We start from the raw sequence: 23,069 nt of genomic DNA on the forward strand, positions 1-23,069 counted from the left end.
CTCTGAGCTCCGGGCAGAGGAGCTCCTGTGCTGGGGGTGGCGATGGGGTGATAATCTGAGCAAGAGAAAAGCCGTGCTGCCAAAACCCAGAGCTGTCCAGCTGGGAAAGACATAAGGGACAGCTGGAAGCGGAATCAGGGGAATATTAAAATAGAAATACATATTTCTAAAGTGAGAAACGCAAACTCCAGGAGCAGCAGCCATGAGGACGTGGTCTTCCTGTCCTACTGGGGATGGGACATCCATTCCAGGATGCCCCAATGCAAAGGGACACCTCCATGTGGCACTAAATGGTGCCACTTCCCTCCACTGCCATCATTTCCTCATCTCCTCTTTTCTCCTTCACCCCTTTTTTTTCTCTCCCTGTCTCCAGGAATTTGAGGTTTCACCCCAATCTTCGCCCCAGAAGGATGTGTCACTGCTGCTGCATGCCTATGAGCACTCACACCCCCTGCTCCTCCCCTGGCAAGCACCATCCTGCCCCGACATGGGCGGCTTCTCATAAAAAGAGGAGCTCATCCCATAGCACCGGGTGTGTTTAAGGGGTGGCCACGGAAGATGAAGGATTTTTGCCAGTCCTCTGATGGATGGCAATGGAAATGTTTAACCCACTCCCAAGCTGTCCGTGCTGCTGAGGCTGCTGGAAGGGGTGGGCAGGAATAGCTCTTGGCCAGCAGCCGGGCTCGATAACACTCACCGGGTCCCCGAGGGATTAAAATAGGTCCTAAAAGTGGAAGGGAGATAACAGTGTGAGGAGGGGAAAGGCCCAGGTTGGGGGAGGGGGAGGGTGGCAGAGACCTCTGCTCTACCCCAGTGCTGTGCCTAGGTGCTGGTAGGATGGTGAGGTGCTGGTGAGGAGTGCAATGTGTTTGGGCACTTTGGGATTTGTTTTCCCTTTGCCAGGTGATCTCTCAGCATTTTCTCCTGCCAGCTTCAGGAAGAGCAAAAAAAAAAAAGAAAAAACAAAAACCCAACACCCCATGAACATCTCAGCACCAAGCAATGGGGACCTGAGCACCTCAGCAGTGCTGTGGAGCGTGAGGGGGAATTTGGATGCCAATTGGGGGGGTTCAGATGGGGTTGGGTTGGTCCCAGCTGCCTGCAGACAACAGCTGGCAGGGTCGGGCGCATCACATCCATCCCATGAACGTGGCACACTGTTGGAGAAGGGGAGTGAGGATGCATCCCTTGTGGATCACACCCACAGCTCGGGTTCTGCAGCGAGCCAACAGCTGCAGGCAGCTGCGGGGCTGTTGGTGGGCAGGTCAGTGTACAGCCAGCCCTCTGTCCTGTGCTTGATGGCAAAATCTGGGAGTCCTACCAGTTGATGGCAAATGTGGCTCCTTTAGGGAAAAAAAAACCAACAAGCCTTCGCAGTGTCAAGAAAAAAATTTAAAAAAGCTTTAAAATGCGACCAGCACATGACCTACCCACACAAGATCCCAAACAAAAATGAAAAGACTTCGTATTTGGGATCGTCTCCCAGGAATTCTCTCTAAGCTGTGTCACAGCTGCTGAGCATCTGCTGCACATCCCCAAACGCACCCGGCGCAGTGCCCAGGGGCCGTGCACCCTATAAAGGGCAGAACAGCAGGGGACGAGGCATGCAGCACCCACAGCAACGTCCAGGCCGGGCTGTGTGTGTGTGTGTCACCCAGCATCACTCAGCAGCATCGTGGTGCTGCATCCTTGGAGGAGCTCCAGGTCTCCCCTTTGTTTTGCTGCCCGTTTCTGCTCAGGCCGTTTTGTCTCAGACCACCGGACTGTGCTGCTCGGGGTGTCGCTCATCCTAATTAATGCCCCTCAGAGATGTCAGCCCACCCAGCGCTGGCACCAGCCACGCTTCTAATTAACTTTCCTAATGAAGAGGCCTCTTTCTGTGAGCAGAAGTATTCCAGAATGGCCCCTGTGATTGAAGAGGAAGAGAAACCCTCTCCATCTCAGCCATGGCAGCTCGGAGCTGCTCTTCTTGTAGGGAAACTGAGGCAGGAGGCGTTCCCACACGGAAGCTGTGGGAGAGGAGCACCCCACACCCTGATTCGCTTTCTTGGATGTGCATTTCTTGGCAGGAGCTGAGCTCTGGGTGCAGCCCCAGTTCCCAGGGCTGGCTCCAACATGCTGCTGCATCACACAAACCCTCCCTGCCAGCCCAGGTTTGCTCCTATCCTGTAAGTCTCACCGTGCCTCCCAGCCCTCCATCTCCCCTTCTGTTTGCCCACACTGAGCGTCCTGCCCCGGCCATTCTGCAGCTCAGCCCATTTTCTCCTTCCAAACCCCACAGCAAGAGCCTGGAAGACCTTGAGCAGCCTGCTGGGAGCCTGATGTTCACCACAAAATCCCATTCTGTGCTTTTTAAAGGAACCTCCGATACGAGGCCCAGCCTGGTTTGCGCAGGGCAGGCAGCTCACGCCACGTCCACCAGCAGCAACGTCTGCACACCCTGCAGCAGCCAGCAGCCACATTTACTCGGTCAATATTTGCAGCCTTTGCCAAAGCCTTAAGAAATTCTACTCGGGCTGATGGGGGAGCTCATCCCCACTGGCAGACTCTCAGACACGCAGCTCAATTTTGGCACAATTTGGGCATGCTGTTGTTGTTGTGTTTTTTTTTTTTAAATAAGGAGTGCTGCTAAGATTAGGTATGCTGGGGCGTGAGTCTGGGGAAGGAGAGCAAACTGCGAATTCACTTTAGGAAAAGCAGTGGCTTCAATCGCTGTGTTGGAGGGATTTGCATGCAGTTCAGCTGGGACCTTCCTGCCTTCACTTCCGTGTTTCACTCCTGTGCTGAACCCGATGGTTTTCCTGCTCTGCTCCCAGTCAGAAGCTGCCTGCAGGGACCTTTCCCAGGGGACATCAGGGGTTGGGATGCTTTTCCCACTCCAGCACTGTGCAGAGCCAGTGCCAGCCAGGATAACTGGAGGAACCCGGGCTGCAGTTTGGCACCCATATCCATGTGCACAGGGACCCAAATGGAATTCAGTGTGTCTGGTAGCCCTGCCTTGCTTTGCCTCCAGCTTCAGGCTGAGCCCGAAGCTGGATAACGGCTTCCTGCAGAGGATGTGTGAGAAGGGATGCGCAGTGAGACACAGCCTGAACACCTCCCATAAATAGCACAGTGTTTATGTGGATGCACCATCCCTGATTTGTTTTTCTCCCTGCAGAGAGAACAGATCTTTTAAACCCGGATCAGCTCCCCTTGCCCTGCTGTTGGCACAAAGTGGCCACAGCTGACATCACACCGCAGCCCCCAGGTGGCCCCTGGATGCTTGACCCCAACCCTCTGCTCCACTGCGGAGGTGAGGGAGAAGCCCACAGGCCACCACCAATGGTGGCACTGGGAATGGGATGCCACCGCTGATGTCCCCATCCCTGCCTTAGGGTGCACAGGTTTGGATGGAGAAGGTGCCAAGGGACAGATTCAAGCAGTAGGACACCTCACACTGCATAGAGCAGAACAGAGGAGGGGACAAATCCAGCCCCACTCCCACCAGAGGAAAGGATGTGGAGAGGTTTGGACAGGGCTGGGGAGTGTCCCCTTGTCCCAACCCTGAGGTCACAGCTGCTCCCAGACCTGTAGAGCTCAGATAAACCCATCCCATCTCAGGGAGATGCTCAGGGTGAGCCCTGGAGGTGCCTGGCTGCCACTTAGGGGTGTGGAAACCACCCATGGGTGCTGCTTGCCCATAGTGGCCAGGCTGAGGGCTGGGCTGCAGTGCTTTGGGCTTGGCTGGTTCAGCTCCACCAGAGCGAGCACCACTTCCCAGCCCAGGGCAGAAATGTGGGGTTTGACTATTTTACCCCAGACTTCTCCCATAATCTTAACCAGCACCTGAACCAGTCCCAGCATGGGGAGACCATTCCTTCACACACTTTGTTGGGGATAGGAATGAGCCCCCTCCTCTTCCCCAGCCCTCCCCAATGCTCGGCACGGGGTGCAGCCCCGGCACCCACAGTGCTGCTCCGAGGGCTCAGCCCCGCCCCGGCACTGGTTTTCGGGAGGCCGCCCGATCCCGGGGGCGATTTGAGCATCGCCGGTTCCACCCCTCCGGCGGGTCCCGGCCCGGGGCTGAGCACCGAGCGGCGGCTGCTCCGTGCCCAGTACCGGATGCTCCGCGCTCGTCCGTTGTCTCCTTCCTCTCGACTCCTGCCCCTGCGACGGGGCTCTGAAGCCGGTTTTGGAGCTGAAAACGAAACATGAAGCTTTTGAAGCCCGGGTTTGGCTGCGGAGCGAGCAACCCTAACCGGCACCGCCCGCCTCGCCCCCGCTCGGCTGCGCAGCCCCAAATCGGGTCGGTCGCTCTTTAAAGGGCCGCGGGAGCGCCGCACCATGTGATGCTCCGTCCTCAGCTGCGAGCTGCCTGCGGGAGCAGCGCGGTGCTGGGTACCGAGGCCGAGCGCAGCTCCCCGTCCCGCAGCTCCCCGTCCCGCAGCTCGCGTCCCGCAGTTCCCATTCCCACAGCTCCCCGTCCCGCAGCATGCCCCCCTCTCTGCCCGCCGGCTGAACGCCTCAGACTCGGGGACACCGCCGGCACAACCTCCTGGAGCCGGACAAGGTGAGGCGTCCTTCGGAGCTACGGACAGCAGAACGGCGGCTCACGGCCCCCCCGCTGCTCCCCCCACCCCGGCGCGGTGGGTCACGGAGCTCCGCTCCCCGCGGTTCGTTGCGATGGACGGACGCGCTGCGGGGGACGGGGCAGGACGAGGTCCGGGGGGGCCGGCACAAGCAGTGGGATTTTTTTTTTTTCCCCACCCCCCCCTCCTCCCCGCCCGGGTTCCGTCCCGGCTCCATGTCGGCTCGCAGTGCAGTTTGTGACCGCCTCCCTCTGCGTTTGCAGGTAACCGAGGGAGCGCTGAGGGGAGCGCAGCATCATGGCACAGCCCGTGTCGGCTTTCCAGGCTGCTTACATCTCCATCGAAGTGCTGATCGCCTTGGTGTCGGTGCCGGGAAATATCCTGGTCATCTGGGCTGTGAAGATGAACCAGGCGCTGCGAGATGCCACTTTCTGCTTCATCGTCTCGCTGGCTGTGGCCGATGTGGCCGTGGGTGCTCTGGTCATCCCTTTAGCCATCATCATCAATATCGGACCGCAAACGGAGTTCTACAGCTGCCTCATGATGGCGTGTCCCGTCCTCATCCTCACCGAGAGCTCCATCCTGGCACTCCTGGCCATCGCTGTGGATCGGTACCTGCGGGTGAAGATCCCGGTCAGGTAGGACAATGTGAGCAGTGGGTCTGAGGTGGGCACTGGGGGGGGGGTTTCAGAGGGAACAGAGATGTCCCAAACTCTTTGAGAAGCAGCAGCACCAGCAGGAAGGTTTGGCTGCAGGAGGAATCGGGGTAGGCTGGGTAAGGGGGGGTCCCACAGCCTCTGGTTGCTTTGCTCAGGGGGGTCACTGTGCTCCATTCTGTATCTGGAAGGAGACGACAGCTCTGTCCTCAGCCCAGGTTTCCCGTGGTGAAGGTGGAGGGCACTGACAGCCTCAGGGACCTGTGGGTAGGGGTTGCACAGAGTAAAAACATAGTCCCTGTGCACTCCCTCCCCACCACACGTGGCTTCTCAGGCAGTTCCCCACTGCACAATTTGTGTATATGTATTTTTTTCAAGCCTGAAAAAATCCCCATTCTCCATCCCAACAGCATTCCAGAGTCCTCTGTGTCCTCTCACTGCTTTTGGTGCTTTTTTGGTTCTTCTGCATCCTCTGTGTGCTGGGGACAGGTTCAGCTGTGGGAGGACTGCAGGTCTATACTTAGCAGCGCCGCTGAGTTCGTGTCTCTGCTTCTCCCAACAAATGCAGCCTCTCCTCCCTTGCTCCCTCTGAGCATCAGTTGGGCTTTTGGGGGTGATTTCTGCCCTGACCCAGGATCCTGAGAGCATTAAGGTAGAGCCTTCTGTGCCGTGTGTAGTTTGGGTGGATTTTTCTCATGCTATATGAACTTTGTATTTAGTCCATCCTGGTCTGAGCACAGTGAGATTTTGCTCTGCCTGTTCAGATCTTTTTTAGTATTGAATAACTTTGCACTCAGTGGTGCCAACCTTCCCACTCTGTCATCCACCCTTATCCCAAATTCCCAGCAGCTGGCATTGGCTGTGGGTGATTTTGTGCCCTAAGCACATCAGAGATCACAAATGGTAGAAAATACCACTGAAGAATAATTCCTGAATCTAAAATGTTCCAAATTTCCCCCAACCTGTTACTGGATGCCAATAATAATAATAAAATAATACTGAAACATCTTTCTGGTGCTGGCGTGCCCTCTCAGCCCATCACCTTTGCATTTGGAGCTCTGTAGCCACATCCCATGGATGGAACTGATGGGGGAAGCGGGACCAAGGGGACTCTGTGGGGACGGATGTCCCATGCCTGCACAGAGGTGGTGCTGTGCAGCCCCAACAGTGCTGTCCCTGCTCCAGGGTGCCCTGCAGGTCCTGTGTTTGGAATTTCTGAAGGGATGCATGAGAGTTTCCATGCCTGTGCCATGTGCTGGCTACCTGGGGGCTGAAGGCAATGGGGCTCTTGGCTGGGAGCAGTTGACTGAAGGAGATGCAAAGCCAAAAGCATCATTCAGGTGGAGCAGAAGGTGCCACACCCCCCAAGCTTCCCAAACGGAGCTGCTCCAAACAGCTGGAAACCACCTAAAATAGGCTCAGTGCCTTTGTGCTGGATGAAAAGCTCCCATCTCGCCCTCGTATCCTTCCTCCCCGCCCACCAGCACCCCTGCATTCCGTCTCCCCTCGCTGGGCGCAGCAGGGTCCCCCCAGCCCAGACCCCACTTCCCCCTCCCTGATGTGCTTAGGGAAGATGAAACGAGTTCAAAGGGAGGGGAAGGAGCCAGGCAGGAACCGGCCCCCAGCATCCCTGTGGCGGGATGCAGGATGCAGGAGGGACGGTGCCGGAGGGATGTTTTCATGGGGATGCAGTTCCTTTAGTATAGGAACCACAGCCCCCTCGATTAGGGATGCTGAATGCCAGAACACAGCCTGACCCCATCCTTGGGCTTCCTTAGGATTTCTCTCCCTTAGTCTGCTTTGAAATACATGCTAGGAGAAGAAAACCAGGGGAAATTTGCTGGAAATCTTGCACATGAGGGATCCCCCCTCTTCTTACCCAGACTCTAACACTGGGTTGGTGGGTGCCCCCAGCCCACCACACCCCATGGCACCCTGAGGAGCAGCTCACCAAGCCAAGCTGCATTTACCATTTCTGAAGGTTCTGAGCAAATATACGATGCTGCAGAGATGTGGAAATTAGATCAAACTGGGCTGGAAATTGCTCAGTAATGGGAGGCAGGAGCAGAGAGGGGAGGCTGAGGCACAGCATGGGTGAAACAGGGTCTGTGGGTGTCCCTGGGGACAGCACTGGCACTCTGTGCTGTTCCAGCAATGCCCTGAGCCTTAGGAGATCTAAGAGCACAGGAGCATCCCTCAGCCCTGGACCACAAATTCCACCAGTGAGGAGGATTGCAGGTAACGTCCTGGATGGAGGCAGCAATGCAATGCTTCCTCAGCTTGGCTCTACACTTTTTGGGCTCCTGCTGGGATTGCAGCGCTCTTTCCCCTTCTCTCTGGGCCTGCCAAGAGCCACAGGCCTGGGGCCAGCTGGGGTTGGGTCACAGGAAGGCTCATCACCCTCGGCCAGCTGGGGCACAGGGCTGAGGTTTCCTCCACTGAGGTTTCAAGGGAGGACTTGGTGGGATGGTGGGGGGCACTTCACCGTGGTAGGGGTGAGGGGTCACTGGGACAGGACACTACATTGGCCTAAATTCCCAGGAATAGGAGAATAAAGGGGTATGAAAAGTATTTCCAGTGCTCCCAACAGTGAGTGCTGGGGAGCCTCTATGGGTATTTAGGCTCTGAGAGGCAGCAGCAAGGCCAGCATGGAGAAGGAGAGGTGTGGGATGCAGTTGGGATGTGTTGTGGCCCCAGTCCCCGTGGCTCCTGATCCCCTGGAGAAGATCCCCATGGAAAGGAGAAGGCACCGAACCTCAGAAGCAAGATTTTGGGCTGTCTGAAGGATTTTGATCCAGAACAAAAGGTTGAAATGAAGAAAATGAAGTGCATGCTGCATACGAGGTGATGTGACCCACAGGGAATGTCCCCGGGGAGGCAAGGATGACCGGAGATGGCTCCCAGCAGTCTGGACAATGCAGCAAATGATGTGTGAGGGCAATGGTGAGTGATTCTGTCCATCCAACCAAGTGAATGAACAAAGCCACGGCTTGTCTGAGGCTTATTTTTAAATTTGGAGGACAGGTTTCAAAGCACTCAGGCGACTCAGTGGGAGCTCAGGGAGCTTTGGGGAGCTCACGTTCACAGAAGCTCACTGAGGCATCTTTCACCTCTGTCACCACCTTTTTTTGCTGACAAAAAGATGCAGTCCAACGTTACAAAACAGGCTGCATTTCTAAGGAATCCCGTTTTCCTAAACCAGAGGAGTTTTGGGAACTGGCAGCTCTTTGCAGCCACTTCTTGCTCAGAGCCCTTTTGTTCTGCCCTTGCTGCCTTTATTTTTAGCAGATGAGAGTGACCCGCAGGGAGCAGGTAGATGGGAACCGAGAGCAAAGAGGAACAGCCAGAGATCACAGCCCGGAAGGGTTTGCTGAAGAACTGATTCCAAGTTGTATTTATCAGCACTCCCTGATCAGTTCAGCACATGGATGCTAAATCTCAGCGTTTCACATCATGCTCTGCTCAGAACCAGGAGGCACAGATGAGCTGTGGTGCTGGACCAGGAGCGTGATCCCCACTGCCACCGAAATGATCAGAGCCTTGGAAACAGGCAGGGATTTGCCAGCAGGTTGTATCAGTCTCAGTGTCCTGCAAACACCCGATGGAGCCACTTTTCAGCATGGCTTTGTGATCCACGGAGTAACATTCAGCCAAGTGCATGCTAAGTCACAGGCTGGGGCTCTTCCCTCGGCGATGGGATGTCAGGATTAGACTCTCGGGGAGTGCACAGCTGCTGCAGCAGCACCATGAGACGTCTGCTGGCAGCCAGAAAATCAGGTCACAGAAAAAGTCACAGCCGCTGCGATGCTGGCTGGAGGGGAGCGGGCTGGGCTGGAAGCATTGTTCCCATATCCTTGGCTTTTGGGTTTGTGGATGTCCCCTCCCTGGGAGGTGGCAAAGATCGAAGTGTGGGATGCTCCGTACTTGGCAGGGCAGAGGAGAGGGGGGGAATGCCTGGATTTTTCTGAATTTAGGGGTTTTTCCCAAAATTTTTGGACTAAGAAGGGCAAGGGGAGATGTGTGGCTGTTGGGGTGCTGCTCCCCATGCCTGCACACAGGGTCTCCAGCTCATCCCAGCCTCCCAGATGCAATCTATGTGCTGGGTCAGCTGCCAGGGGATCGTTCTGCCCTGACCCCGTTTGCTGGAGCCAACATCTGTCCCCTGGGCTGAGCTTCCATCTGCCTGCTGGGAGATGAATGATAACCAGCTCCTAGCTGGTGTTTTCCTCTTGTGCTCCAAAGTCATGCTCTGGGAAGATTTTCATTGGGATTTTTTTATGAATGCTACTAATTGTGAGGTAGAGACATTGACACACTGACAATGCCTTACCAATAAATGTGAGGGCAGGTTCCCTGGAAGGGCAATAGAACACTTGCAGCTAGGGAAACTGAGGCACAGTGCAGTGCCAGGACTTGCTCAGTGCAGGGGTAGTGCAGTGAAATAGGAGTTACCCATAGTCCTACTGGTCTGAAGAGTTTAGAGTCAGGTACCAAAGGTTCATTAGGTGTTTCCAAAGGTGCTGGATTGGTGGAGGTGATGCCAATGCACCCTGGGGTCTGATACTTTCCAAGGACCCCATAGAGGCAGCGAAAATAGTTCAACATGATACAGGAGGTTCTGCCAAAGCTGCTGATTCAGTCTGCCTGATCCCTGCCAGCCCAGCCTGGCCCTGCAGGCAGTGTGTCAGGAGTGAGTCAGGAGCAGCTCACCCTGGTGTGTGCCTTCACTGCAGCCAGTTGGAGCTGGAGCCGCCTCTGGGTGCGGAGGAGACCTTTGCTGGGTTGTCCTGGGTCATCCTTCATCCCTGAGATGGAAGAAGTTGACTGCAGCAGTGAGAGGTGTCACCGTCACCCTGCCTTTATAGAAAGGCCAGCTTGACTCTGATGACCAGAGAGGGATTTTGGCCATGAGTTTGGTGGAGACAACTGGAACAAAGCCCACCAGACTGTGCTTTCAAGGCCTGGTTGGCAGGGACCCACAGACCAACAGCCACAGTTTGCAATCCGTGAGGCCAGAGCCAACCATCCCTCCTGTCCAGAACCAAAGCAGACTGCACCCAAACACAAGGGGCTGTTGGGCACGGGGAAATGTAATGAGGGGATGCAGTAACCAATTGTGTCCTGTATCCATGCTGAAATCAGCCTGGCAGTGGGAGAATGACTCATCCTGAGAGGTCACAGCCTTGGCATGGGGACGGGATTTGAGGAGAGTGACTGGAGATGGAGGAAGTAGAGAAAGTCAGGAAGTTGGAATTGTGATGGGTCTGACATCCTGGTGTGGAAGAGGACGTGGGAAGGTCTTCAGAGCACAGCAAAGAATGGGGAAAAAAGGAGGAGGATGTGTGGAGGAGGCAACCTGGTGAAATGACCTGGGAGATGAGTTTCTGTGTGACACACATGGGAGTCATTTCAGACTGGAACAAAACCGATGGGCTGGAAGAAAACCTCTGATTGGAGGAAGGTCAAGGGAAAATCTGCAGGATCCTGCCCAAAGGGTGCAAGGGAAGTTCAGGCAGGAAGCAGGGAGTCATGGTGCCTGCAGAAAGTGGGATATGGGGCATGGAGGAGACAGTGAGGGAGAGACATCAGCCTGGTGGGATGGAGATGGCTTGAGCGGCGTGACTCCTCGGGGGCAACACCATCCTCAGTGCCTGAATGAAGAATTTCCTGCCCACAAAAGCAGAAACCAGCTGTCCCTGCGGCTGGCTGAGCTCCTGGCAGGGAGATGCCATTGCTGGCAGCATGGATGCCCAGCTGCTGGGACAGGCGTGTGGCTCTCACGTGGCATGCCCAGCCACAAGAAAGAGCAATTGATGATCTCCATGATGTGCACAAAACAGCCCCAGAGCCAGCAGGGAACCCTGCAGAATAGCAATAAGCGAATCAGCTCCTGCTGCACCAGCACCCAGCCCTGCTCAGCCAGCCCAGGCACGTAGCTAGCTGCCTTCCTGACAGGCAGGTCTGGGGGTTAAAGAGACGTCACTGGTGATGCCATCAGCAGGTGTGAAATAATCCCACAAAGATGGTCTCCTCCTCAGTTGCTTGTGGGCTAAGAAACATATTATTGATGGGGTGAGAACTGAGGAGGAAGGGATGTTTTTGGTGATGCAGGGCAGAGCAGAACCAGGTGCTAGGAGGTTTGGTGGTGTCTGGGTTTGTCCTTTGCTGCACAGAGCCCAGTGGAACCCAACAGTTCCTCTGTGCCCTGGTCTGTCCCTCCCCACCCCATCCTATCCCTGCCTCGTTCCTGCCTGGGCTCTGCCCCCAGTGCCAAGCTGAGCGTTGCTTGCAGAACTTCTGGTTGGTTTGGTTGGAATTTTGTTCTTAATTAAAAATTACTCTCAAAAAGGAAAGGGATTTGCCCCCAAGCCTCATCCTCTTGTCTTCTTCACCCGCCTCATTCCTTGCTGCTCTGAGACTGCACAAGGTGCCCACAGGTACCAGTGATGCCTGGGCAGGGACACAGCAGCAGGGACGTGACATCCCCTGGTCCACCACCCTTGTGACACTCATAGAAGGAGGGCTGCACTGAGCAGCATGGGGCACTGCCTTCCCTGGGCCATTCCTATCCCTGCACCCAGAGCTGAGAAGTTTTCTCTTGGCTACTTTCAAAGGAGAGAAGTGCCAGCTCCTGGCACTGGGGATGCGTTCTCATTCAGCTCAGTTCATCTTGCTTCGCTTGGCACAGCAGAGCCCCCCTTTGCAACTCAGTTTCCCCATCTGCTCGCAGAGGGAACGGTGCTACAAACTCTCCGAAAGCACCGAGAAACGCTGCCTCAGACACAGCCATAATTAGCACAGGCTTTCAGACTGTGTAATTCCTCTTTCTTTTTGCACTGGTATCAACAACACTCCGTGAGTTAAACCCTGCAACATGCAGCTACAACGCGTTTATTTCAGCTCGAGTGGCTCTGTTTGCCTGTGACCCTGCGTGGCCGAGAGCTGATGGCACAGCCTGCATCCAGATGGGTGAGAACTGCAGTGCAGAACCAGTTAACTGAATGGAGATCAGCACCCACTCCCATAATGCTCACAGCCTGGGCAGTGCAGATGCTCCGTGCCCACAGGGCCATCCCCAGCCCTGATTGCAGCCACAGCAAAACATCTCCATCTCCAGCAGCATGGGGACCCTCTTGTACATCTCTTGTGCCCCAGGAAAAGGGATGGTGGGGCCTCAAAGGCTCCATGGGGGCCGGTGTGGTCCTCACGCATGGGGAGGACTGGCTGCTGCCTGGCCAATGAGTCCTCCTTGTCCATGCCCTGCTGCAACCAGGCTGCATCTTCCCACCGCTCCCTGCCTGGACTTAATTGCCAGGGTAATTAGGAAGATGCACAGGGTGTAATTTATCGCTGCAGTTCCTGCTCTCGGGTCTCAGCCTTTCTCTGCCATCCTGGTGCAAACACCAAGCGGGTTCCTTCCAGGCTGCAAGGTCAGTCGGTTTCCTTCCAAGGGAAATAAATCATCATTTAAACCTGAGGGAGGAAACGGGAATTAAATAATAAACTTCAGGTTTGCTTTGCACTTGCATTTATTTGTTTTCTTCGTGAAAGATCAATTCCCTGTGGTGAGGGAACATTTGATTGCGGTGCTAACTGGAGCCTTCACTTCCAATTTGGCGCTGCATTTGGCTGATCAAGATGTATAGATCTGCACTGGACAGATTCATCTGTACGTAAATAACTTGATGACTAAACACATACGTATTCCGTTCCTCACTTCTGTTCCCCTGATGTTGCAGAGTTGAGTAACACGGGTTTTACCCGTGATTTGTGGCAAGTTGTGTTTGGGCTGAAGGTGGAAGTGCAAAATGGCATCTCCGAGACAGGTTCCATTAATTGAAAGTACATATAGACAGCTCATAAGCAAAAAAAGAAATTAATCTGCCTGCTTTCTGCATTTGAAATTGAGCTTTTAAGCAGGGAAAAGCTGCCCTGTGCAGAAGATGCTGGATGGGTTGTTTTGGGTTATCGTGTCCTCTGCGGCTGAGGAGCAGTAGATCTCATCAGCTCTCCTAATTCTCATTTAGAGGTTGGGTGGGGAAAACAACCTCCCCTGTCTGCTGAGCCTCCAGCCAAAGTTTCAGCCTTGGAGGTATCAGTCTTGGAGCTCAATGAAGTGCGTGAGGGAAATGTTCCCTCTGCAGTGACAGATTGTGCCACGAAGATCCCGAGCTGCAATAACAAATCGTAGCCTAAGAAACCAGAGTTGGGGTTGTTGACTACAAAGCAGGAGTCAGGTCAGCAAGCAGAAGTGCAGAACCAAGAAATTAAAAGAGAGCCGATACCAATCTCCTGTTCCATCTGTAATTTAGGATATCTCATCTTCTGAAGTGTCCTTCTGCAGCTGAGAGATAAAGACCCACCTCAGCTGTGCCTCACAGCTGGACTAATGCCTCCCCCCAGGAGATGCTATCGCAGCTTTCCTGCCTCCTGCTCACCCAGCCAACAGAACATCTTGAGACCCTTCTTACATCCTCTTCTGTAAGTTCCCCATCCTTTCTTTTAATAGCTCTTGGTGCTTTTCAGCCTCACCCACTTGGATGCCAATGTGCCCTTTGGTTTAGCAGTGTTGTCAGTGGGTGATGATGTGGGTCGGGGTTTGAGCTGGAGAGGCTCCGGGAGCCCAATCACATCAAGCATTCTGTATTTCCCATCTGATTTCACCTTCTCCCAGAGCCCACATTTGACAGAATTGCCACTTCCAGTGGGTTTTGGAGCTGTCTTATTTCTTCTTTCCCCCCTTCCTCCCTCTTCCTTCTTCAGAGTCCTCATTTCAAAGGAGCTCTTTAGGATCAAGAAAAAAATTATCCATGCAAAGAAAAACACAAATCTTCATTTGAAAAGCCACTGCTTTTATCTTGGATTTACACCAAAAAGAGCCAAAGCTGCCTTTCATCCCTTCTCTCCTGCGTTACATGAATGCCCCAACTCCTCTAAGAATCATAAAATCATTAAGGTCGGAAAAGACCACTGAGATCACCAAGTCCAACTACCCACCCAGGCCCACCATGCCTACAAAGCACGGAGATGCAGAGATCAGCTCTAAGCCCAGGTTGGGTAATGAGCACCCAGCTAATTCCCAGAGCAGGGGTAGGGTTGGTGCATGAAAGCCCTCGTGGTGGTTGGATCCATGGGGCAGTGGTGTGCTATGATGAGGGAGAGGACCTGGGTCCCATCCCCATGTAAGGAGCACTGACTGCATGCTGTGGGTTTGGGGCAACTCCTCCTGAGATCTTGCTCTGCAGAAATTATCTTCTGCTGGAGATGGGCAGCTCTCCATGTGTGATGGGATCCCAGACCTCTTCCCCTCTCCAAAAAGACTTTTGTACACTGAATATCTATTTTTGACAACAAAACTGGTCAGATGCTAAAAGCACCCAATGACTTTATTGCATGTGGGTAATGCTGAAAGCAAGTCCATCGTGCCCATCACGCTGTGCCTTGTCTGATGGAACCATCCCTTCCAAGTCAACCCCTTCTCTTAGGAATTGGGCTGCTCCTCTGTGCCCTATTTCCCAAAGTCTTGATAAAACAGAACATTTTCAACTTCTTCTCTTTTTAAAATAGCACTTTTCTTGCTTTGCATTGCAAAGGAACACTAAAATAATACTGCTGCCTGGAAGTAAGAGCCAAAAGACAAGAACATCACTTTTTTTTTTTTCTCTTTTCCCCCAGTTCTGGGATCCTGCCGCTCATTTCATGGTTTTGGAGCTGTTGCCAACAGTGTTAAATCATTTCCCTCCCACCTACCTCTGGATCCTGGAAGGCAAAGCCAGCGATCCAGGGAAACCTAGGAGGGCTGTGACCACACGTGGTGGAGCTGGGCGGATCCTGGCCGTGGCATTGGGTGGTCTCGTGGCTCCTCCTGGGGCAGGGCTTAAATCATTTCCATCAGGCATCCCCAGGCTCCTGCTGAACCTCCCATTTAGAGTGAGGGGCTGAGCACCAGGTGAGCGGTCCTCACCAAGAATTGCTGCTTATACAGCAAGAATACTTGAATGCATCAGGATCCAACCACAGGCTATAAACTGAGCCCCGTTTGATAGCCAGATTAACTCTATGTGCATAGAGGATTTGTATTTGCTGCATGGATGGAGGATGCTGTTGTGAGATGTGAGAGAAATTGCTATTCTCACCACACTGCAGCAGACAACACATGTTCCTTTGCCTTCCTTGGACAGCAGCAACATTTCCCCGTGGCATGAAGGAAGTGTGTGAGGTCCCCATGCTTTCCATCTTCTTCCTACGATCTCCAGCCCCCAGTGGTTTTGCTTCCCCCTGCAGCTCCTGGTCCCAGCATGAATCATCTGCACCAGCCCATGGTAGAGCCACCACAGAGGTTGCTTGTGTCCTTCCTATGGGTTGAGCACAGCTGGCAAGGGATATTCAAGAACCTCTGCAGTTACTGGAAGCCTGTGGTTTGTTCCCAAGATGGGCTGTGATTCATTGCCAGAGCCCAGGGAGTTCAGTGGCACAGACATCCCGAGCAAAGCAGAAGCCAGCCAGCAGCTCCACTGGGACCAGCAGCACGGGGCTGAGACTGCTTGGCAACAAACTCCTCTGGGGCAGTGTGATGATGTGGCTGCTCCTAGCATCCCAAGGATACAGTAACACAAGTCTTTCTGGCTCAGATGGTGAAGGTTGAACTCAATCCGTTAGCTGGAACCTGAAAAGTGGCAGGTTTAGACCCAAAAGCCAAGTGGTCAGTGTGTGCGTGGGTTCTGGAACATTAACCTTAGCAACTTCACGGTGCAGCCCTGCTGGAGATGCCAAGCTCAAGGTGGGATGAGCTGGGATAGATGCTCGGTGGATTGCTTCCACTGGGGCACCAGGAGAGCAGTAGAGGTGGTGGGACATGTCCAGCTTCCAGGTCTGGGACTGGAACCTATGGACTTCTTCCCACACTTGAGGCCATCAACTGAATGAAAATCCCTGATGTACCCTCAGGTTCTGCACTTGTGGAGGCATCATTCCCCATTTCCAGGTGTTTTAGCCCATAAATCCCTTTTCTACCTTATTTCTCTTGCTTCTTAGAGGCTGTTTGTGTCCCTAGGGCTGCTGCTGGATGTGCCCACATCCCTGTGCATCCCTCAGGCAGCACAGGAAAGTTGTCAGGGCTGCTACCCATGGCTGCAGCATCTCCCTGGACTTTGGGTTCTGCATGGTGCAGGTCCCACACAGCCCTTTCGGACAAAGCTCAAAGCACAAAGATTTCTTTCTGTCACCTGGGCTGTGGGGTTGTATGTCTTCAGATGATATTAGTCACGTAACAGATCTGGGATTTTGGTACTGGGACAATCTCCTGGGAGATGCTGGCTATCAATCTCCTCCCTTTGAAGCATTTGTAGGAACAGGCTGTCATGGAGAGCTCTATCTAGCCACCAGCTTTGGCTAATGTTGGTTGACATCGATCCCTCCCAAGGCCACCATCCACCCACCAGCTGTCACCAACCCTCACTACTTCTCAAGTGGAAAACCAGAAGTGATGCCATCAGGAAAGCAGTAGGCTGAAATGACCCCTCTGCCCGCGAGGTGTCTTCTCACATCACCTCTATGGCTCATTGCCACCTGTCACCTCCATCCCAGCTGTGAGAACTGCAGGGATGACTCAGGAGGGTGTGAAAGACCCTTGTGGTGGAAAGGAGAGCCATCACCCAGCAGCTCCAGCCACGTCTGCAGACAACGTGGGCTGTGCTATTGGCTTGCTGCGGTCATTGAATGGCAATTGGGAGCATGAAGGGCTGAGAGATGGGTGCGTGACCCCAAAGAGCCACAAAACTCCCAACCATCACAAAGGAGGGATGTGAACAGATGGGAGCACACAATGTCCCTTATGCAACACTTCCCACCGTGCAGCTACGTGTTCAGCCCTGAGCTGAGGTCGCTCCTTGCAGGACCTGCATGCTGCTATGCATTTCTCAGCTTCACGTTTCTGAGCCTCACATCTCTGAGCGGTTTCAAACACCAAAATCTGTCCACCCAGAGGCCCCCAGGACACTGAGATCTGAAGCAGAGATACAGCAGGGAAAAAGGAGCAGAAACCAAACTCCCCTGAGATCAAGGAGGTTTTATCTAGAGATTTTCAATTAGATCAGGACATGCTCTGACTGCTCTTCTCTGCTGTGCTCAGAGTGCAGATGATCTTCATGTCAGCTTGGTCCCCTTTCCTTCTACCTCACTGGCTCCAGCTTCATTTTGTTAGCAATGGTCTGCCTTCATTAGTGAATTAATTCTCCAGGAGCTGCTTTGCAGTAAGCCCTACCAGAGCGAGGACCAGCAAAGCTGCATCTCAGGGCAGGGTGGGCAACTGTACACGTTTTATGGACAAAAGAATATTGAGAAATGCTGAAGAAAAAAAAAAAAAGCGTATGATGAAAACCAGATGTGAAATCACTGAAGGTTTTTCAACCAAGTCAAGAGAATATGTTCCCTGAGTGATATATGTGGATCACGCTGTGAGTTGCAGATACCTGGACATGTCAAGATGTGGTAGAAGGTGAATCAAGTCTGGAAATGACAAATAAATGGAAGAGAAGGCAGATAACACCCTCAAGGTGAGGGCCAGGGGGGCACTCCACAATTTCCTGAGGTAGGGGCACCCCAGCATCTCTCCCAGTACATCGTACCTGGCTCAAGGAGCCCCAGTCCTTTCTCCAGGCCTTGGCAGGGTGTCCAGGAGGGTTTGGGGTGATACCTATCTCCATGGGGAAGGGACAGCACAGAGCCCTTCAGGAAGGGACGAGAAGTGGAAAACTGGCAATTATGGTCAGGCTCAAAACCCCACAGATGAAGGAAACAAACCCAAATGATGCGATGACGGAGGTGACTATTATCTTGGATGGTTTCGTGGCAGCTGTTAATAAAAATAATAGTAGCAATAAATTTGTAATGATGGTAGCAATCATTCCAGTGACAACAATCAGAATATAATTATTTATTAATTGTGAGCCATTATCAGCATTTCCTAGTGTTTCTGCCTCCCAGGCCCATCCCAAATTCTAGCTCTATCTCATTAATACAAAATGAGACAAATGAGAAAGATGTTTTTTTGTTGGTATGATCAAAGCAGAGACATGGGAGCAGCAAAGGCTCTTTCTCCCCCCTCCCCCCCCCAACCACCAAACACTTTGTGCCATGGGGTCAAGCAATAGGCAGGATCTTGCATTTTCCTGCTTTACATAGGGTTTGCAGCCTTCAGAGCAACAGAGCCCCATGTCCAGACCCTGTGGGGCGTACAAAGGAGGGACTTGGAGTCATTTGGTGGTTTTATCATTCCCTGTGTGGGGCTGATGGGCACCTCGAACCCAGGGATGGATGTCACTGCCCTGGGTTTGTGGCTTGAAGGAACAAAGTCAACAAAAGCCCCAGTTCCAAATGTTGCTGGTTTCTGTGAGTTTGCTGGTTTGAGTTTTAGCCCCAGCTTTTGTGACCACGATGACACTGGCACATGTGGAGGAGGATAAACCAGAGAGGTTTTGCTTTCAGTGGCCAGGGTTGTGCAGTGAGGAGTAGGAGATGTGCAGCAGGGCACAGAGATGAATGTGCAGCGATGAGCAGGGAGGGATGTGCATTAAGGAGGGCTGAGTGTACAGCAAGGATGAATGTGCAGTGAGAAGAACGGAAGGGTGTGCAGAGAGGAGGGATGGATGTGCATTAAGGACGGATGGATGTGCACTAAGAAGGAGAGATGGATGTGTGCACTGAGGAGGGATGGATGTGCGTTAAAGGGGGATGGATGTACAGTGGGGAGGGATGGATGTGCAGTGAGAAGGAAGGAGGGCTGTGTGCTGATGTGGGGCTGTTGCTCTATTGCGTGTGTGTTACACCCTCTGCACCAAACAGACTTGTGCACGACCTTTGCAGCTGTCCTGATAGCCATCTGCAGCACGCCCTGTTCTGAAGCAGTGTGGGGCCAGGACTGTTGGTGCTGGCCCCCAGCAGCCGTTATACATCCCCTCCACTGTGGCTACAGGCATGAAACCTGTATCCTCTGCTCCAGCTCATGGCTAAAAATGGGGTCTCAGTGTTCTCTCTGTCCCCTGTGCTTCCCAAATCCAGGCAATGGAAGGGAAGGAGGGCTGAGTGCTCCATGCCCAGGTGCCTGGGGCCATGGGACAGCACACTGCAGGGTGGGGAGCACCTCAACTGCAGAAAAAATAGCAGAAAATCCTCAAAATCCTCGAGATGTGAGGCTTGCATGGGGGCCTGTCACCCACCCCGCCCATCCCACAGTGCTGACTTTCTCCCACCACCCTTTGGCTCCCCAGAGTTCCAGATCTCCCTGCCCCACGGCTTTCTCAGGGTCTCATGCCCTCTCTCCTCCCAACAAGGAATAAATCACCCTCTGGCTCTCAGAGGAAACAGCAGCCTGCCTTGCCACCTCCTTCCCACGGGATCTGCCTGGAAATGGTTTCCCAGAACAGAGGGGGTTCATTCAGGAAAGCCATCAGAGATGGGCGGCTGTGGACCCTCTGACCTCCTGAGGATGGATGTCCCCCCTCTATCCTGCACCCCTCTGTGCTCCCATCCTGCCCTTGAGATGGGTCTGGAGGATGGACCTTTGAGGGGGAAGGAGTGGGTTTGAATTCTTGGCAGATTTTCTAAGACAAGCAACAGGGAGCTCAGAGCAGCAGGATGGGACTCTGTTTCCCAGCCACCTCCATGACCAAGTTAACACTGGCACCACAGCAAAACCCAGCAGACAGCCAGAAAAATATCCCTCGTTCAATCCTCTCCAGTGGAAGGCAAAAGCACTTGGGTGAATCTGTCTGGCTTTCATCTGAGGACCAGGAGGTGCTTTCATTTGAGGACCAGGGGGAAAAATCAACCTAGCAGGCTTTGTTCACGCTTGGAGAGCTCGGGGGAGCCAGGACTGTGTTGGTGAGGAGGACACAGAACCCAGGCAGCCTCCTCCTTCCATCCCTTGGCACGAGCCCATTAGGAAAAAAGGTTTTGTCAATGGGGAGAGCACATTATGAAATGTAACGAGCTGTGCCCAGAGGACCATTAGCACCACTGGATGCTTCCTCCACCCAGCAGACTCTGGGGAAGTTTTTGTCAGTGATTTCCTCCCCAGCACAGGGGGAATTGGCTGAGGCAGGGTCCCAGCAGGACTGGAGCAGGGAGACAGCGTGTGGTTACTAATGCACCTCCTGGCTTCTCACCAATGCCAAAAGCTCTGGGATCACCTCCAGGAGGTCGCTGCCCATCCCCTGGGATGGAGAAGGTGATGGGAGTCAATGGGAGACACCTTCCCCGGAGATGTTCAGAACAGTGGAGATGTGGCACTGAGGAACATGGTCAGAGAGCACAGTAGGGATGGGTTGGGGTTGAACTGGGTGATCTTGGAGGTCTTTTTCAACCTTAATGATTCTATGGAGTGAGCAGCATCATGGACATCTCAGAACAGGCACTACCACCCCATGTGCAGAAGTCTGAACCCCCAGGCAAAACCTCCAACTCACGTTTCATTTTCCCTGTGGTTGTTGTCTCTTGCACAGGTACAAGAGCGTGGTGACACCCCGGCGAGCAGCAGTGGCCATCGCTTGCTGTTGGATCGTCTCCTTTCTGGTGGGACTCACCCCAATGTTCGGTTGGAATAACCTGAACAAGATGCTGGGGACTCAGGATTTGAACGCCAGCCATTCAGATTTTGTCATCAAGTGCCAGTTCGAGACGGTCATTAGCATGGAGTACATGGTGTACTTCAACTTCTTCGTCTGGGTCCTGCCGCCCCTGCTGCTGATGCTGCTCATCTACCTGGAAGTCTTCAATCTCATCCGCAAGCAGCTCAACAAGAAGGTCTCCTCCAGCTCCAACGACCCCCAGAAGTATTATGGGAAGGAGCTGAAGATCGCCAAGTCCCTCGCACTGGTTCTCTTTCTCTTTGTGCTCAGCTGGCTCCCTCTGCACATCCTCAACTGCATCACCTTGTTCTGCCCATCCTGCAAGACACCTCACATCCTCACCTACATCGCCATCTTCCTCACCCACGGCAACTCGGCCATGAACCCCGTTGTCTATGCCTTCAGGATCAAGAAGTTCCGGACAGCCTTCCAGCAGATCTGGAACCAATACTTCTGCTGCAAAACCAACAAAAACAGCAGCAGCAGCACAACTGAGACGGTCAACTAAGAGCTGAGAGATCAGTGCTGCCGGGGAAGGGGGGATGAGGACCCAGGAGGGCTGAGTTTGCCATTCCCTGTGCAATCTTAACAGCCCAGCCCCTGAGCTGCCCCAAGGGGTTATTTATTCACAAGCATTGTACTGTTTTGATATTGTAGCCTGCACTGTTCCTTTCTTTTTATTATTATTTTTTTTTGTTATTGTTCTTGTTTTATTATTTTTATTTTTAAGTGTTGCCAAGTATTTAAGGAGATGTACAGATAAAGATGTGGTTTATCTTAATGCAAATAAAATAAAATGGTAATGAACACCCAGGAGGTCCTCCACCACTGACGAGTTCCAATGGGTCCTTGGAGCTGTTTGCAATGTTGTGCACCCCACACTCTGCCCACCACATTCTGCCCTTTGTGCAAGGCAGGATCACATCTTCTCCATAGAATCATCAAGGCTGGAAAAGACCACTGCAGTCACTCCAGCCTCTGTTTGCCTCGTTTCTCCCCCACTTGTTCCCTATTCTCTCCCCACATGGTCAGACTCTTTTAACCCACGATGTGTAGGGAATTCAGACACCTCCATTGCCCAGGGGAGCAGAGGAGCCTGCACCCACCTGGGGTGGTTTGGGGGCACTGTGTCAGGGCTGAAGCTGCCATGTGTCCATCTCAGGTCTGATCATGGGCAGGGGGTATTGCTGGTCCTGTCGGTGGTGGGGTTGAGCTGTCCTCCCCACCCGGCTCTGCAGTCTCTACAGCAGCACTGCCAGACTCAGCTCTGTGGCAGGATTTCTTCCAGCGGTGGGAAGAGTTAATTAGAGTTAATTGGAATTCCTTTCTTATCAGGGTCCCTTTTTCATTGGACTCCCTTTGGAAGCACGTTTCCTATGGCCCTTTCCCAGCCCTGGGAGGGTTGTGCCCCTCAGATGTCACCAATGCCAAAATGACTGCAGTGAGTTCCCGTAGGGGCTGGGAGGAAAAGGGCATGGAGATTTATGGGTGGCTCTTTCGCTGGCTATGGAGCACAACCCCATGCACATGGGTCCACCATTGGCTCACCCCTGCAGACAGCCATACATTGCTCTGAGAGGAAGAGGAGGATAGCAAGGGAGCGTGGTAGAAAGGATGAGAAGGGATGAGGGGCTCTATCCCACATGCTTTGCAGGGGTCTCAATACGTTCAGAGTGGCTGTGAGCCCTGCAGGCTCAGACCACAGTAGGTAAATTGGGTGAGGAAAAAGCAGAAAACAAGACAGATCCTTGTCTTGGGTCTCAACTCGGTAGAGGGGCCCAAACTGCCCCCCATCCTCCTCCAAGGTGTGGAACCCCAAATTCCTTATCAGTAGTGTCCAGGGATGCTGCAGCTCCAGGGCAACTCAGAGAGGACCCCCAGCCCCCTGCCCACAGCCCCTTTACACAGCAGCAGCTTGGCTGTAGTTTAGGGCTGCTGTTTACTGAGTACAGGTCAGATTCCCACTTGTGTCATATTTCTGCAAGAGGTTGCTTTCCTGGAAATGATGCCTTTGCCTGATCCCTGCTAAGGTGCCCAGAAACCTAACAACTGGGATGTTCATAAATTAAAAGGCACTTGGATGATTGCTTTCAGTAAAAAATACGTCTAGCAGATTTTTCCACTTGTGTGCCCTTTGGACCTTTCCCAGGAGGGCTCACTATGAGTGGATGCTGTTACCCTCCCTGGTTCCCTGGGGGGTTACAAACACCCTCCTT

General features: G+C 53.3%; 1 protein-coding gene across 1 annotated transcript; it reads left to right on the forward strand.

Annotated features, from left to right (window-relative positions):
* Nucleotides 1-4,056: 4,056 nt before the first annotated feature.
* On the forward strand, nt 4,057-21,666 carry ADORA1 (adenosine A1 receptor). The gene is made up of 3 exons (XM_085210402.1): nt 4,057-4,552; nt 4,835-5,209; nt 20,728-21,666. The coding sequence occupies exons 2-3, from the start codon at nt 4,869-4,871 to the stop codon at nt 21,359-21,361; spliced, it is 975 nt and encodes a 324-aa protein (XP_085066528.1). The 5' UTR covers nt 4,057-4,552; nt 4,835-4,868; the 3' UTR covers nt 21,362-21,666.
* Nucleotides 21,667-23,069: the final 1,403 nt, after the last annotated feature.

This window comes from Meleagris gallopavo, chromosome 28 (genome assembly GCF_905368555.1).
Source record: "Meleagris gallopavo chromosome 28, MGAL_WU_HG_1.1, whole genome shotgun sequence".
NCBI classification, from domain to species: domain Eukaryota; kingdom Metazoa; phylum Chordata; class Aves; order Galliformes; family Phasianidae; genus Meleagris; species Meleagris gallopavo.

What these genes read in the sequence shown, in the direction of transcription:
- ADORA1 (XM_085210402.1), top strand. Translation starts at nt 4,869, where the DNA reads ATGGCACAGCCCGTGTCGGCTTTCCAGGCTGCTTACATCTCCATCGAA. An exon ending in CGGGTGAAGATCCCGGTCAG is followed by an intron (nt 5,210 to 20,727) that starts GTAGGACAATGT and finishes TCTCTTGCACAG; the next exon opens with GTACAAGAGCGTGGTGACAC.